General features: G+C 35.2%; 1 protein-coding gene across 8 annotated transcripts in view; it reads right to left on the reverse strand.

Annotated features, from left to right (window-relative positions):
* Positions 1 to 18,931, reverse strand: part of LOC110024995 (cytosolic purine 5'-nucleotidase) — a 139,522-nt gene that overhangs the window by 88,076 nt on the left and 32,515 nt on the right. For 7 of the 8 annotated variants that reach the window (XR_002294069.1, XM_020725222.1, XM_020725220.1 and 4 more), the window contains exons 5-6: positions 16,425 to 16,517; positions 2,067 to 2,150 (exon numbers count right to left, since the gene is read on the reverse strand). Coding sequence is in view for 7 of the 8 variants with exons in the window: in XM_020725222.1 (XP_020580881.1) it covers positions 2,067 to 2,150; positions 16,425 to 16,517 (177 nt within the window). In the remaining variant the exon portion in view is untranslated. The remainder of the gene's footprint in view (positions 1 to 2,066; positions 2,151 to 16,424; positions 16,518 to 18,931) is intronic. The other variant, XM_020725221.1, reaches the window with a different exon arrangement.

Consider the following 18,931-nt stretch of genomic DNA (forward strand, 5'->3'; position numbering starts at 1 on the left):
TCGGGCGAGTCAATTTAAGCCAAAATCGTGTGTGGTGCAGTGAGTGCATGAAAAAATGGCGTTCGCGAGTAATCGAGTCACAAAGGGTTCACCTAAGGCTGTTTGATCCTATAGGAACTCAATTTCGGGCCCTCTACATGTTGGTCCTTAGCCCTTGCAACTAAAAGTTGAGTGCTTGGAACCACTCATGCGAGTTCTTCACAAAAATGAGTCAAGAAGTGGCTTGAAGTTCTACGGGAGGTGGGCTCCATTACTAGTCTGCTAAGATGGTCAACCAGGAACTCCTAAGGCTAGATTATGGGTTATGGGAGTAGGAGACTAAGACCTCACAAAAATGAGGTCAACAACTACACATGCACGACAATCTTTGGACCAATGCACGGATCAAATGAGTCAATCTTCAGATGAGGAATGACAGGTTTACACGTCCAAGAAGAAGAAGAAGAAGAAGAAGAAGAGCGATCTACTAGAACTCAGGAACTTTCTTGGCTATTTCGGGTAATGACAGTAGACTAACCATTTGTTAGCTGGCTCCCTACCTAGAACCAGAGCTAAGAGGTAAGAATACATTGGGTTGTTCTCAAGCTCCCATTTTATGTTTTTATCTCGGAGTGTTGGGAGACTTTTGGAGTAAAGTTTTGCCTAGGTTATAATTTTGTCTTTTGGGTATACATATACTTTTTTGGGACCTTGGCGTATGTTGTATACCGGGTGCTTAGGATTCCACTTTAGGCCCTCTCATCCAACATATCTGTACCTTTCCTTTCTAATATATTTGCCCTTGGATTTTTTTTATAATATATATATATATAGATATATATATTCCAGGAGAAAGAAGAAAAATGGAGATCTATTAGAGCTCAAGAGTCTTATGGATGATACTTTGGTTACTACGGGTAATGGTCAGCACCTTATCAATCTGCTAGCTGGATTCCTACCAAGAATTAGAGCTAGAGGCAAGACCAGATTGGGATGACCCACACTTTTTCAGCGCCCGGGTGATTTTTGGGTTTCTTTTTATTTCTATATGTACCAATCTTTTACATTTTTTGGTGTGTTGTACTGTGTGGATTGAGTGTTTAAGCCCACCCATATAAATCTATCTGTATTTTTATCTTTATTATATTAGCCCTTGGGCTTTTTAAAAAAAAAAATATATAATAATTCTTGAGAAGAATAGTTGGAAAATTCTCAGTAAGCAAACATCATGGCAAGGAAGCACTTGGGCACCTATTATGTGTAAGGCATTGTGAGGACGCACTTGGTACATCGTTGGGATACTTAAAGCTCGTCGTGATGAAACTTGTTTCTTTATGGTTAATGACCACATTAATGATTTCAGTTTCTTTTAGTTTACCTTTTTCCAAACAATTTATCTACTGTATGCAGGGGTGCAGCAAAATCTGTCCATGACTACAAGAGAATGGAATCATTGACATGTTTGTATATTCATGACCCCTATGAGCATATTAAAATGCACACGATTTACAAGTCCGTCTATTGATTCCAAATCTATATATAACCTTTTTGATACATTTACATCCACAAACCATATCTTAAGTGTCAAATATGTATCCTACCATTTCGATGCAATTTTACATCCCCATATCTTATGATATGGCACTGCGTCTAATATCACAACAATGCTTATGCGCTCCAAACCCAACACGGGTATATCCACAAGCCAGATTCCACAACACTAATCAGACTGCACAATAACTAGCTATAAGCTCTTAGCTGAATAAAACTTGTTTCTTTATGGTTAAACTAGAACTGATGAGAAAAACAACGTAACAAAATTTAGAGGCATTTAACCCAATTCTTATGTACTTACATATCAAACCCATAAACTTTGATTTTTAAATTTATAGCACCCGTATCTTTCATATCACATAAAAAATATCACTATTTTAACATTTAAAAAGTGAAAGACATATTTTCGATGACATATATGTAAAAATTAAAGTTTAGGTGTTAAATACGTAAATACATAAGAATTGAGTGGTGCGCATGTAAATCTTCCTAAAATTTAAATGCATGTGCTTAATCATAACAAGAGAATTTACCTGTTGGTTACCAAGAATACAGCACGCCCAGATTCTCTAAGCATTTTAATCATAGGTACAATTGATAAATCTTCATTAATATACCTTGTTGAATAATCCAAGAGAACTATAATTAGTTGACATTGCCCTTCAAATGGGAAACGATTAAATTTTGAGTACTTGGTACTTAACTGAATATAAGAAGCCAGATACAATGCAGAGGATGCTCAAAATTCTACAAAGAATGCTACATAAAATAATATCATGGAAATGTAATACACCTAAAATCAACAGATAACTAACGATTAAACTTGATTGAGGCTGCTAAGTAAGTGCAATTAATCCAACTAATTGAGTTTCAAATTAAATAATTAAGAGGCCTCATATCATTAAATCTGAGAAGCATTAACATTTACGTAAGTTTAATGATCATCATTTGGATACATTGAATATAAATGATTTTTTTAAAATAAATTGCTAAAAAATGAATAATGATAAACACAACCATTTTGAGTATGTTAAAATATCGTCTGAAATCTCATCAAACGAAGATTTCTCATGTATGACCTAGTATCTCTACAAGAAATATATAGTAAAATAGAAAAAAAAAATATACCATAAAAGTAATATATAATATTTATTATAATTGTAATTATAAATCTATATTTATATAAAAGAGATGAGGCGAACAAAATCAAGTAGCAAAGAGGTTCACGCACAATTCATCCAGGCCTTCAGAGAAATAGATGGAGAGTTTGAGAGAGTTTGACGACAAGAGAATAAAACAAAATGTGACTGAGGTGACACTAAGCCCGTCGAGATTGAACTAGAGAGAGGGAAGGCGATCCACTATTATGACAAAAACAACGTGAAGACTAAGGAAGAAGAAGATTTAAGGCATGATTTCAACTTCTTCCATAATATTCATTGACTACTTAGTTCCATGACTCGGCACAATCAAATGTGGCGTCAAAAATGAATGAAGAATAGAATGTTGCATAAAATGAGTTCACATTTTGATTGAGAGCAAAATTGTTCGAAAGATAAACAGGTCATTTAAAAGTATACTTAATCATTTAAACTAAAAAATTTATGACTTTATTTAGATCTGTGAACTTTTTATATATGACCGACAAGTTCCCCTACCTAATATAAAGATTAGTTAGGGTTTATTTTACCTGAGTTCCACGTTCCCTATAGAGTTAAGCCCCTACAGTTAATTATATCTCAAATAACCGAAGTTACTAAGAAAACACTCGATTAAGATCAGTTGTTCTGCTTCAAGATTTCAAAATTTAGTTTTTCAAGGATGGACCTGAAAAAGAAAAGTAAGAGTGGCTCAAGTAGAAACAATTATTTTTGGAGTCCAAATGAGTAAAAGTTAGTAGATGTCATAGATCCCGAGGAAAATCTCGGTGACTTCCGAAACTATCACATTGTTTGACTGTGTTTTGGATATGATGTTATTTAAGTGTTCAATCCTGCCAATTTTATTATTTGAGACTTATATTTACATAATACTCGATTATGCAAATAGCCCGCGAAAATAGAAGAGTTTACGTTGTACCGAACGCCAACCTCAGGACCTACAGAGAGTTGGGACTTATGATGCACAACATGGTTGTGTAGAGGCCTTAAGAGGATATAAGGATTTACGTCCTAAGAACCTAAGGAGAGTTAGAATTTATGCTGCACAACATGGTCGTGTAGAAAGAGGATATGATGATATATGTCGTGCTGGACGAGCTACCTCGAAGTCCTATGAATTTATTATTATTTAAGACCAAGAGAATGTTTAATCGAAGTAGATACGCTCCCTGTTGAACGTTGATTGTCTCTAAAGTTGTCATTCGTCCTCTGCAGCTTGCTTCAAGCTCCTTGCTACTACGGCTTCAGGCTTAGGGTTTATGTTTTGTATTTGCATGTGTAATTATTGTTGGGTTTTAAGGTCTGCCGTAGGGTACCTATTAACTGGTGTTCTACTGTTTTCTACCCTGGGGCTTTGCAATTATTGGAAGTTAAAAATGCATGAATAAAAGAATAGTAAAGACATAGTAAAAATGCAGTAAAGAGTGTTGTGCAAGACAATAAAATGTAGCAAATGTAAAATAAATTTGCGTGTCTGGAAGTTTCTGTCGTTGCTGCAAAATTCTCAGTATCACAAGTATGCAAATGTTGCAGAGAAAGTAAGAAAAAGTGACTTATATGTGAAAGATCAAACTGGACAATAAGTATTCAGGTCAGGGTAATCTCAGAGTTGGGCTGTGTGCATTATAATTTAACCCTGGATAGAAGCCACCAACCATATAAACTAAGCAGGGCAACTCCTAGCCTAATCAAAGTGATTTACACGTGGACTTATATAGGTTACACCCAAAATTCTTAATTTGACATGCATGTAAGATTGAACTTTTACTTAACAGTCAAAAGTAGTAGTGTTATGAGAAAAGTATGTGTGTGTGTGTGTGTGTGTGTGTGTGTGTGTATTATGTTATGTGTGAGTATTTAAGAAAATTAGATAGCCAACGAGTTATTCACCTTGATCGGGCTAGAACTACCGACATCCTAAGAAATCAAGAGGCAACTTCACACCAAGAACAGGTGAATAGTATCATTAATCTTGCTCTCCCCTCATCGAAGGTCATCGAGGCGAGAGATACTATTCCATCATCTCACCTTAACACGCACAAACAATGTCATCATCACCCTAGACCCTGAACCGTCCAACTTATAGCCCATTCGATGATCCACATATCCCTACACTAAACGCACTTATACAAGGTATAAGCACGTGAGACATTCATCGAGCGAGGAAAACAAAACAAAGAAATAGAGGAGGCCGACCCACTTCCAAAATTATCCGAGCGAAGAGGCAAAACAGCAAATGAACAAGCCTAAAAATGTTTCAATCCTCCAAAAGTAGCAATTGAATCAACCCCCAAGACGAGGGCTTAAATCCCCTTCCAATCAATACTTTAATCAACCCAAAAAAAAAAAAAGAGTTAAACGGCTTCAAATAGCTAGCAAAACATCCCCAAAAAGGTGCATTTAAAGGCTCCAAAAAGCTAGCAAAACATCCCCCAAAAAAGGTGCATTTAAAGGCTCCAAGACTAAAGTCAAATCAACCAAAAACACCGCCAAAAAGGTGCATTTAAAGGCTCTAATACTACAGCCAAAGCAACCCAAAACATCGCCAAAAAGGTGCATGTAAAGGCTCCAAACAGATAGGAAAACATCCTCAAAAAAGGTGCGCTTAAACTCGCTTCCAAATTAGCATTTGTAACAACAACAACAACAACAACAACAAAGCCTTAATCCCACTACGTGGGGTCGGCTACATGAATCCTTTTTCTCCATTGCGTCCTATTTAGTATCATATTTTCATTTAGTTCTAGTAAATTAAGATCATTTTTAATACAATAAGCCCAAGTCTTCCTAGGTCTACCTCTGCCTTTCTTAATACAAGTCGAATCTAAAACATCTGCGCTCCTAATCGAATCATCAGATGGTCGACGTTTAATGTGACCAAACCATCTAAGACGACTTTCTCTAATTTTGTCCGTCACATTCCAACCCTATCACGAATATATTGATTTTGCATTTTGTCTCCAAGCGTAAAGACACTCATCCACCTAATCATTCTCATCTCGGCAACACTTAACTTATTATTATGCTTCTCTTTTAAAGGCCAACATTCAGCGCTATAGAGCATTGAAGGTCTCACCACCGTCTTATATTTTCCTTTCAGTCTAGGCGGTACTTTTCTATCACACAAAAGGCCCGAATCATTCCTCCACTTCAACCAACCAACTTGAATTCTACTATTAACATCCCCATCTATATCACCATCGCTTTGAACAACGGACCCAAGATATCTAAATCGTTCACACCTTTTAATAATTTGATCACCCAAATTCACACTTCTGTCACTAGAGCTATTACTACTAAAATTACATTCCATGTATTCAATTTTAGTTCTACTTAAACGAAGTCCTTTAGACTCCAATGTAGGCCTCCATAATTCAAGTTTTTCCTGGATTTTTTCTCTCGTTTTATCCACAAGAAGAATATCATCAGCAAAAAGCATACACCAAGGTACATCCTCCTGTAGATGTCCAGTAAGACCATCCATAACTAAAGCAAAAAGATATGGGCTTAAAGTCGATCCCTGATGTAAACCAACAGAAATAGGAAAATATTTGGTCAATCCTCCTTCAGTTTGAACACAAGTAACAACTCTAGTATACATATCTTTAATGACTTCAATATAAGTCATATCAACACATTTCTTCTCGAGAACTCTCCAAAGGATATCTCTTGGAACCTTATCGTAAGCTTTTTCTAAATCAATAAAAATCAAATGTAGATTCTCCTAATTATCTCTGAACTTCTCCATCAATTTCTTAATAACTGTATAGCTTCCATAGTAGACTTGCCCAACAAAAATCCAAATTGATTATGAGAAATCTTTGTACTGCGTCTTAACCTATGTTCAATTACCCTCTCCCATAACTTTAAAGTATGACACATCAACTTAATTCCTCTATAATTTGCACACTCTTGTGCATCCCCTTTATTCTTAAAAATGGGGACCAAAATACTCTTCCTCCACTCCTCAGGCTTCTTTTTAGCTTTTAAAATAATATTAAAGAGTTTAGTAAGCCAAGAAACTCCCAAATCTCCCGAATATTTTCACACTTCAATTGGGATATCATCAGGTCTTACAGACTTTCCACCCTTGATTTTCTTTAAAGCTTCCTCAACTTCTTTTTTACCAACGCGACAGTAAAAATGAAACGTTTTATTATTATTCACAATATTGAGATCACTGAGGTCGATCGTACTTTAAGAAACATCATTAAAAAGTTTATCAAAATAACTCACCCACCTATGTCGAATATCTTTTTCTAAGAAAAGTACTTTTTGATATTCATCTTTAACACACTTTACTTGAGTTAAATCTTTACTTTTCTTTTCTCTTTGTTTGGCTAGTTTATACATATATTTTTCACTCTTCTTAGTATCTAATCTATTATAAAGATCATTAAAAGCAGAATTTTTAGCTTCACAGATTGTTCTTTTAGACTCCCTGTGAACCGTTTGATATTTTTCTCAGTTTTCCAAGCTTTTAGATTAAACCAATTTTTATAACATAACTTCTTATATTTTATCTTTTCTTGCACATTATTATTCCACCACCAACTACTTTTATTTATAAATTTTTTTTCTTTTGATTCTCCAAACACATCTTTTGCTACTACACATCTTTTCCAAACACATCTTTTGCTACTTGTTTAATAGTATTTGTTACTTTATTCCGCATAACATTTATTTCTTCGTGAATATCCCAAATTTTGAAATCTTGAATTTTACTCATAAAAATAATTTTATTTGTGTCTTTTAAGTTTCTCCATCCAAATTAGAATTTGTAAGTTTCAAAAAAAAAAAAACATCCTTCTAAAATCAGCATTTATGCTCCAAAAAAATAGCATTTATCCCCCTTCAAAATCAACATTTATAAGTTTCCAAAAAATAAATAAAACAACCCCCCAAAATCAGCATTTACTTGACTCGAGTAAGTACGTATGCAAGCCCAAAAACTGCATAAATTCACCTAAAAAATAGCCTGAAAGCTGAGCGAGACAACAAAAGACCGGACAAAACAAGGAGGAAACTGTAAAAGCAGAAAGTGAAACACTTCCCTTTGTAGCCCGATGCTAACCAATTATAAGTGGTACTCTAACAAGAATACAATTCAACTCTCATACCTCCAACCAAAAGATTTCAGATGTAAAGGAATTCATATGCGGATCAAATAAAAGAGTTCACAATTGTAATGTGTGTGCTTGTCTAATACCCAAACTCCAATATATACATGTTTGCCACCCCTCTTTCTTCCAACCAAGCCAATATTTGCTTCTCAAATGACGAAGAGTAAGAGAAATGAAATCTCTCTATTGCTCGGACAAACTAACACAGATAGTACGTAACTTTCCATTCATGACTCACATGTATATGCATTCAGACTAAGGCATAACCATTCAAAACATCTCAAGGCAACTAACAGCTCTATTACGACTCCAATTTAAACAACAAGCAAAGAAAGCAAGTTAATAATGTATAAGCATCGCATAAAAAACACATGAATATCTCATCAATCCTTATGTACTTGCACATCCAATCCCTAAGCTCAAATGTTGCAGGCATGCATGCCACCGTAACCGTACATGAAGAAGCATGTTCTGATTTTGAAGATTTTAAAAGATTTGGGTGACCATTCATATTAAAGTAACAAGACATGATTATCACAAGATCAACGGCGTGTTATTTGAACATAAATAACACTGTTTTCGATTTAGTCCAAGAAATATATGAATAGGCATAATACAAACCTTTTAACAACTAGGGCATTTTAGTTGCTAAACTAATAGCATACACAAGCACCGCCCTATAGAAAATAACATATATATGCCATGGGCCATTTAAAACCCAGCAATTTCAAAGCATTCTTAAGAGCAAACAGCTAATACCCAGCCACTAGACGTGTCCAGTAAATCAGCTAAAAAAATGCAGGAATATTACAACAAAACAAGGGAAGCTAGTGTCCCTGCACATCGGAACAAAGCAGCTACCATCCTTGCCTATCCATTAGTGAAGAATGTATGATATAATCCATATGGTAGAACCACAATATTCAGAGGGATATATGCATGTATGAAGTCCAGATTTATAACTGAAGGTAACTCAAGTCATGAACCACCAAGCATAAAAGGAATCGTTAAAATCATTCAAAATTCAAGAGGACACAGAAAATGCAGATTTTCATTTATCCCATTAAAACTCTTGTAACTCAAGATGATAGGAAAAGGAAAAGCTTCTTACCCCAAATGCCAATGAAACAAGAAGCTGGGATGATCAAGAAGAGACGAAGAACACAAACCAAAAGAGATCCAAAAGAACTGGAGGGCATCTAAATCACAAGGAATGAATCGCCCAGCAAAGGTACAACCTCTCCAACCTTCTCCCTGGTGGGTTTTTTTTATGAAAAAATATTACATCAGTACTACGCACGTAGAGTAACGTGGGTAGCCAAAGAAATCACGCGATACCCCGCGCGACACAGAAAAAAAAACGGTAACACGGAGAATATCCCCCCTGTGTTATTCATGTGTTATTGTGTCCTGTGAATATTCCTGGTGTTATAATACACAATAACACATGAATAACACATGAATAACACACAATAACACAAGAATAATACGGGAGAGAATATTCCCTCATGTTACTGCGCCGTTTTTTTCTCTGTCGGGAATATTTCTCGTGTTATTCAAGTGTTATTCATATGTTATTGTGTCCTGAAAATATTCTTGGTGTTATAATAACACAATAACACATCAATAACACATGAATAACACGCAATAATACATGAATAACGCGCAATAACACATCGCAATAACACATGAATAACACAGGGGGTAATATTCTCCGTGTTACTGCGCCGTTTTTTTTGCTCTGTCGCGCGAGATGTCGTGGCGTGATTTGATTGGCTATGCACGTTATTTTTACGTGCGTAGTACTGATGTAATATTTTTTTCTTTTTTTATAGCCAAGAGGGAAGAAACTCGCATTTACCTACCTGTGGTGAGGTGGCCGAATAGGATGACGGGAGAGAAGCATTTAGATAAGTGGGAGCAGGCGGCTTAGGGAAGAGGGAGAGTAGGCCTAGGGCTTCACGAAGAATAGGAGTCGGTTGGCTGGAGCTTTGCAAAGAAGAGGAATCAGTCAGCCAAAGCTTTGCGAATGGGGGAGTTCGGCCTGTTAGGGTTCGGGCGAGAAGGGACCGACAGAAGGGGAGAAAGAAATCGGGCTCGGGCGAGAGAGACCACGATTTTCACAAACAGAAGAGGTGAGAGTCGCTTGAGTTAGGGGTTTAGGAAAGAAATAAAGTATTTAATCATTATGATTATTAACTTTATAATGTTTAATATTTAAAATCCCCCGATTCACGCATTATTTGCTCAGGCACAAAATTATATCAAAATGAGTGTCCCTTCTAGGTAAAATCGACTTTTTAGATGCGCTCGCGCTATCCGTTTCCGGGGTCATTTGGACAAGTTCATCGATTTACGTGCAATTTATTTGTGCACAGAATTATAGCAATATGTCCCTAGGTAAAATCAACGTCCCGAATGCGTTCGCGTGGTCCGTTTCGTCACCCGAGATTGTTGGACAAGCTCGCCGACGAAAAAGTCAAAAATGAGTCAAATTTAATTTTCTCTGAATTTTAGTTCATGGTTGATCATTTTAAAATTGATTTCAGTTTTAATTATCGGTGAAGTGTATAAAATTATAGGTGATGTGACTGACGTATGCATAAAGTCACCCTAGAGCTTAAAGGTCCTATAAGAACCCTCTTTGTGTTTAATCATGTTCGTCTCAACCACCCTAGTGCTGGTGGTCCAAAACCACACATGTAAGACCCACAAGAAGAGCCAAGAGGTGGTTTCATTTTCTAAGATGTGTGGGTCCTACCACTAGGTTTCTAAGATGATTAAAAAGAAAGTCCCAAGACTAGATCATAGGCTCTAAGAGAAAGTAAGGAATACCTCAAAATGAGGTCAATGATGCTTCGACGAATGAGGTTGAATCTCCCCCAATCCCAGAGGATTGGCGCAATGCTGTAAGGGAGGTTGGTTGAACCTACTGGCAGAAGAGCCGACTAAACCGATACAAAGAGGTTCTGATCTGGCCTCTTGCTAGACTGACCGTCCTTTATAAGGTGCGGGTCTTGCCGCCAACACTGCTCCACTTTCCTTTTTTGATCCCCTCATATTCCTATCTATTTATATGTGTGTTTGCTAAAATTAGGGTTAGGTTTTGTGTGCTTTCTATTTCAGATTTTGCGTGGTTTCTTTCCTTTATTCTAGTTGTATCTTGCTCCAATATAGTGTTGTATCCTCTCTTATTTCCTCCCAACTCTCTTCTATCCCAAGCTGTCGGCCTGCCCCACCTCATTGTTCCCTCCTTGTCGGCCCCTTTCCCGCAACTAACATGTTGTCTAGCTTATCCAACCGCCCAACCTACACAGTCACCTTCCCTATCTCCTTCCCAGAAGTGACGCAACACCTCCTACCATCTCCCCTACTAACATGACCCCTTTCCCTGCTATCTCTCGTTGATATCGCCACCTCCTTTCCACCCCACAGTTGCCTCCAGCCCCTTCCCCCCTAATCATAGCAACTGGCCACCATTCCAGCAACCTGCTCCACACCATTTACCACCAACTGCTCCACCACTACCCTCCACTGCCTCGGCGACAATACTGTCGTCCTCATATCATCTTACCCAGTCATAGTTGGAGATTGGTGTTTGTTGTGTTCTTACTTCTATTTTGCGTCGAGTTTGTAATCCTAATCATTTGCTTAATAAAATTTGCTTCCTTTATCGTGGGGTTGATTAGTTCCGATCAATATGAGAAGAAAATGCAAGCGAAATAATATGGCTTCAAATGAATGTTGAATTTTAACTTGCAACAATCATGAACATATTCTCAACACAAATATGCACGTGAACATATTAGATACTTTAAAGCTCAAAATGATTGATTTGTATGCATCTAAATGGCAAAAATCTCATGACAAAAACAAATTTAAAAATTATTAAGTCATCCACGTGCATCATAAAAAAACTTTCAACTCAGAACAATACTTTAAAAATCATTCAAGTGCATCAAAAGCGAAAATGTTCTAAATGGCCTCTAATAAAGACTAAACGCCTAATCGTATGATCAAAATATTACGAGCACAAAAACAAATAAAACACATCCACATGTGACAAACAAGCAAAATGCCTATACTTAATGTCAAAGTATGCTACATTAACTAAAGACAAAATAAACTCAAATTCCTCTCTTCTTTTAGAACCATGCAACTTTTTAAAAAACAATAAACAATCACTTTAAAATTTATAAGATCCTTTTTTAAGTCAAGACTCCAGTCATCAACACATTACATAAATTTTCAACTGGGTCATCCTATCTAGAGGGTTGAGTTATAAGTCTTGAACTTTAAATCAAATCCTTCGCATTGCAAATTATTATAGTTGACAAAGCTTGAATCTCGAGTTAACACATATATGATATGCTTAAACAAATACACATTTTTGTTCTACATGTGCATAAGACCTTCAATGTCCTAATTCAAATAAAATTTAAATTTAATTGAAAACCCGATGCACTATTTACAAAATTTTGTCACAAGAACAATTCACAAACTGAATATTTTATATACGAGTAGAGTCTACAGGGTTTGTAATGCAATGAATATATAAATGAATTCAAACCATATGCAAATCATGAACTCAACCCTCTAAAAGAAATCATGTAGAATTGATAGGGTCCAAATAACAAAACAAAGCTATGTATTCATCCAAAATATAGTTATTTTGATAAAAAATCTCAAATGGAGAAGATTCTATGATCAAAATACCCCGTTGTATACAGATCATTTTGAGCTTATATTAGTTTAAAATATAAAAAATAAAATTTTAAAATACTCACGTAAAATTTACTGCTCTAAGTTAAGATAATTATTTATCTCTACACGCGTTAATTAAGGGTGACAAATTTAAGATTAAGTGTATCTTTGTGATCACTATCAATAGATCTCACATGAGTAAAGACAAGACATTTATCCCATAGGCATATGATTTTGTCACCAAAACGCACCACAAAAGGAGTATTTAAATCTAGTCCCTCTAACTAGATCGTTCACCCAAAAATAGTATAGCATATTACAATCACATCCAAAAATTGACTATTTACTAATGGCCCGACACTCTTGAGCTGTGAATCATAAAGTGCATTTGATAGACTATCATATGAGATTACCATTTCCTGTTGCGACAACTCGATCAAATACAAGTGGTTTTATTTAACCAATTATGGCATTCCAGACTTATTAACATTGAAATAACACAAGCTAAGTTTTTTTTCTATTAAATTGTACCCATCTTTGTTCTGAGGCAACCTTTTATAAGATTGTACCCATTTTCGCTCATTCTTCTTGATGATTTAATAAAATTTTTCATATTGTCATCCAAACTTTTCATTTAGGGTCCGTTTCGGACAGCTTTCATTCAACTTTATGTTTCACACTACCAACTAAAGCTTTGTTTGGGGAACTTTTTTGTTGCTTTCTAGAAATTTCTGTGGTGGGAATCTACTTTACTTAACCAAGCCTATTAAAATGAGATGATTATAAAAAATTGTTGCCTAATTTTTTAAAATAAAAAATATATTAATAATTACCAGCACAATTTTTTAAGAAAATTTCCACCACAACATTATCACCTTTTTAAAAAACTACACCACCCCAAACAAACCTTTGATTAACATATATTATTTTCAAATAATATGAATTTAAAAAAAAAATTGATAAATCAAGTAAAATTTTAATCATTACAAAATCTATCCCATTTTTTGCATCCTCAGAAATCCAACCAAACTTAAAATTCTACATTTTGAATCAATCCAATTGACATATAACACTATATATAGATTATGATAATATTTGAAGATTTAAAAATTTAAAAACAAAAACGTAATTAAACTTAATTAATCCTAATCTCTATGAATCGTCCACTGTTATAGTATCATCCCACTTTTAGCGATTTAATTGAGTTAGGTTAATTTAAACTTCTCCGTTATTTTTTCCCCTCTCATGCAATCCATCTCTGGGTACCTAAGCATTTTTGTAACCCCTAAACTGTAGCGGGATCGAGCGCGCGGCAAAAAGAGAGAGTCAGAACTGTTGGAGTTCTAGGAATAAACTGTAAAGAAGTCCTTATTTTCATTTAACTTGAAACATTCCTTTCTCTCTCCGATAATCCTTTTCGTAATTTGTCACGAGCTGAGTATTTCAGCAGTCCCAATTACAATAGAGGGAGGAGGAAGTGTGACCTGAAGCCGCGAACTTGATTTTAATTTCACATAGGGTTGTAAGTGGGAAAACATAGAAGAGGGAAAGATGAAGGGAGGAGAAAGAGGGGAGGAGGAAAGAAAGGAATAGAGGAATTTATGGAGAGAAATTAATGAGGGAAAACCATATCGAGGTGAGAAATAACAAGTAAATTGTATTTGTATTAAATTAAGACTACGTTTAGAATTTCTTGAATTCGAAAGGAATTATAATTTCAGGTAGTATACTCCAAACGTCGAGCTCAAAGTGGCTTGAGGAAATTCATAGCAGGGCTGCTTTGTAAATACGAGTAAAATAATCATGTGTTAAATAAAAAAAATAACTTTTTGCAGAATTACTACATCATTTATTGATGTGACAACGTACTTAAAAACTTTTACATATTGTTGACTACATATATATGTTAAATGAACTCAAGCTTGAGCCTACACTAATGATATTTCTGATTTTCCTGGTTTTATTTCTCTATTGAACATGTTTATTAAATTATTGCTTGCAGGTATTCGTATACCGTTGTATATGTATAAAATAAATGATTTGCATATGATGAATAATTGTTATAGAAAATATGCTCAAGAGAAATTCATAAGTGTTTTGATAGGTAGGCTACTATATGAATGACATGCATATGAAGGTGATAGAGAAGTTTGGAATTCTTGACACTTAATATTTATACAGGGACAGAACTGTTGGTATCAAAGGGGTTTTTAATAACTGCTATACTAGAAAAAGCCCAACCTTTATCTTTAGTTGTATGACTGATAAGTTAGGAAACAACCTAATTCGATGAAATGAAATAAATATACTTAAAAACCATACAAGTACAAATGACATTCCTAAAATAACATTTATTGATTATGAAATAGTTAAAAATATTAAAATTATTGTGAATAAATGAATGAAATATATGATTGCTGCAACTTATTACTGGTTATTGCATTCATACCTCTTACTTTAGATGCATCACATGATTAAAGCAAGTTGTGTGATATACTAGTTTTATGCATATGAGTTATGACGAAACATGCACGTTGTTTTTTTTTCGTCTATAAAATCTTTAGTCTTGATTATTCCGTCGAGCTTGTAGCTCATTTCTATATATTCTTGATTTTCAAGAAGAGGAAAGCAGTACCAAGACCAGTAGTCATTTGTGATATTGTACATTTTTTTTATTGTATAGTTTGGAAAAAAATTTTGGGTACGTATTTTAATATATTGGATTTTTAGTGATTGTGTATATTTTGGTGATATTATTATCATGCACATTTCTCAAGTTATTGAGAAGGTTGATGAATTATAAATAATCAGATTTGTGCAAGTGATGAGGAGGATCTCTTGCACTGATGTGGGTGTGAAGAGAGAGGCTGGTAGGGAATTTTGTGTTTCTTATGCCTGGACCAAACAGTTCCGGCAAGGAAAGAGTCGGTCGGCACCTCCTCTTAGGTTCAGCTTCTTCTTTCAGCAATGAGGCCACAATGTGGTTACCCTAGGTCTATAAATATTTTGTGTTCATGTTTTAGATTTAGTTTGATTGTGTTCTGTCAAGACAGTCGTCAGTATTCCTTGTTCTTACTTTTAGGGTTGTATCCAAGAGCAAGAGGTGCCTCGACTGTATCTCGTTCCGAGCGGTGGTTATCTTCTAAGGGTTAAGAGGTGCTCCGATTGTATTTCACCCCAGAGGGGTATTTATCCTTGACTGCAACCTTCTTGTGCTCCGATAAAAGATTACTATTGCTTACATTGTGTTTTGCATATAAATCGTAATACTATCTTGCATAAATATAATCATAAAATCACCTTAAATCATGTTTTCTTCATTTTCAGCAAGTTATTTTCCAGCATACCTTCAAGAGCAACAACAAAGCTGCTCACACATATGCCGAAATGGCTATAGAGAGTGATTTTATTTTGACACATGTATCGGATCAAGATTCTCTTTTTCCTATTTTGCTTGAGGACAAGGCTCTCTTTGGCAATGTCCTTAGGACCTAGTTTTGTTCATTTTTTGTAACTTTTTGTTTTAATGCAATATGCATATTTCCAAAAAAAAAAATCACCTTAAATCAGGACCAAACCAACCAGTTCGTTATGTAAATAATGTAAAACTATAACAAGGTTTATATTGTAAGGTAACTGTATTTTAAATGCCAAGTCAAGGTTTTAGTACTGAATTTTATACTCAAGAAAATTTCCATCAAATTTGTTAATGATGATTAGTAAGAAATGTCTGACTAAGATTCTTCAGCAATTGAATCTGACAGTTCTTAAACAAAATTTGAGTAAATTAAAAAATAAGATTTATCTAATTTAGATCTCAAAGCTCATAGGAGGGTTGTGGGATTTAGTTAATCAAAAAGCATTAAATTGAGATAAAGTGATGAAACTATTTATTTTTGCTTACTTCCCAGGATTTTGAGCAACCATTCGTTTTAACGATCCATCACGATGACACATATCAACTGCAGCTCTAACATCCTTATACATACGGCCATAACTGCAAAAATATAAAAACTACTCATTAATCAAACACATTGTATACAATTGCATATAGAAAATATTTCGAATGCTGTTGTCATGATAGGGAAAAAGAAACTCAGTAAGGAACAAAAATAACAAAATCAAGTGATTAACTGTGGCTTTACGGCACAGTAAGGTATGATCTCTAAGTATCTTCCGACATGAATAATTGCATGATATCTGTCCATAGCTACTGTGAATTAGCATAACAGAAATATGGATGCACATTAATGCATAAATGAGAATATGTCATTATGAATGACCATTCCGTGGCAAGAAAAAGTACCCAGCCACTCAATTTTTTCTTTAAAAGCAAAATACCATAACGACATAATGAAATGAATATGCCAATGGTAATTCTAATGAATTGTCAGATTATAATAATTAAGGATAACAGTATGACAAAGAAGAAAATAGTCATCATATAGGTGAGGAGATCCATCATAAGCTCTTATTTGTGCGTATGGGTTTCAAGATTAATAATTATTAGAGAGTGAAGATAGATTCATTTCTTATTTAAACCCCTCTTGAAAAATAAGATTTGAAACCTTCTATCCACTAGGGCTTCAAAACTAAAAAAATTGTCATCTGAATCAGAAAGCTACTTATAGTTTGTCGCATCAACATCCTATATAATAGTAAGGGGATGGGGGTCTAACTCTAGTGGATTTGTAATGATGGTTTCGGATGCTGAAAAGGTTTAAGTTATTTTCCGCATGACTTGTTTCAATAAGGGGAGATTTTGAAGGCTTTATTTCCACAATACCATTTAGAGTTTGCTCCAATTTTTGCATACATGTTGAAGGAAGATGTAACTGCTCACACCATACGTGAAGAGAGATTTTGAACCTTTACATGCTCTTCAATAAAATGACTATAAGGATAGATAACAAATGAATTCTTAATCATGGATAAAGTTTGAAACAAGCAGCGTAATTTTGTCCAAAGAATGCGCAAGTGTTACAATTCAAAATATACTTTCAAGTGCAAACTTCTGCTAAATTACAAGAAGCTACGTCAACATGAATCTGACATTCCAAAGACCTAACCAATGCAATTAGAACACTGGCCACGGACAGAAAAGAAAGGTGAACAGTAACAGCATATTCCTTGCAATGTTTTGAATAAATAAAAGAGAATTTAATGTAAACTTATTAAATTTAGAGTAATAATCCATATACGTTCTGCTTTGTTGAAAGTGATAAATTTAATATTAACCAAAGCTCACATAAAGCTGATATCATACATATGAGCTGATATCATATATACATACATATACATATATATATATAATATATTTTTTTTTTTTTGAAAAAGCCCAAGGGCTAATATATTAAAGATAAAGATACAGATAGGTTTGTATGGGTGGGCCTAAACACCCAACCCACACGGTACAACACACCAAAAAATGTAAAAGATGGTTACATATAGAAATAAAAAGAAACCTAAAAACCACCCGGGCGCTGAAAAAGTGTGGGTCATCCCAATCTAGTCTTACCTCTGGCTCTAGTTCTCGGTAGTGATCCAGCTAGCAGATTAGTAAGGTGCTGACCATTACCCGTAGTAACCAAAGTATCATCCATAAGACTCCTGAGCTCCAGTAGATCTCCATTCTTCTTCTTCCTCCTGGAAATAAAAACCTGTCATTCCTCCTCAGAAGAATCCACCTGAGGGGGTAGAGCTGAACCAGAAGGAGCAGTAGTACCCACAATAGGTTCTACAATATGAGAAGTGTGAGTTGCCGCTACACCGGTTACTTCTTGAAGAAGTGGAGCTGTGAGGTTCTCCTAATTATTAGTCTGAACACTATCATTTATAGGCAATAGTCCATCAGAATTGTTTTGAATGAAGTTTGTAGGTGTCAGCATCGCATCACTCGCAGTAACAGTAACAACAGTGTCATGAGGGGGTCCTCAGGTGCAACAGACATCTCCTGCCTGGAAGTATCATCCTCAGGTGGAACTAAAATGTCCACAGCAGTGGGGTTAAACGCATCTTTATTCACTTGACCCTTAGATTTCAAATTAGGATGAAATTTGTGGCATTTAGCAAGAATATGACCAAACATCTTACAGTGGGTACAATAAGGGGGTTTGTGTTCCATGACGATTTGTTGTCAATAACCATTATGGGTTGTGCCCAGCCAGACTTCAGTAACATCTGGTAAAGTAATATCCATTTCCACAAGTATTCTGGCCACCGAGGGTCTAGTTAGGTTGAAAGTGGGCAGATCTAATTTAGCTTCAGAGGATCCCCGTCCCCAATAGAGCAGAGAAACTGATGGTGAAAAAAATGCAGCTTGAGACCAGGTAAACTAAACCATACCGATACAGTGAGAGTTTCATGATTTTGGTTCATGTTAGGAGACCACTTGAGTAACTTCATTGATTT

Source organism: Phalaenopsis equestris, unplaced genomic scaffold (assembly GCF_001263595.1).
Source record: "Phalaenopsis equestris unplaced genomic scaffold, ASM126359v1 Scaffold000287, whole genome shotgun sequence".
Classification (NCBI taxonomy): Eukaryota; Viridiplantae; Streptophyta; class Magnoliopsida; order Asparagales; family Orchidaceae; genus Phalaenopsis; species Phalaenopsis equestris.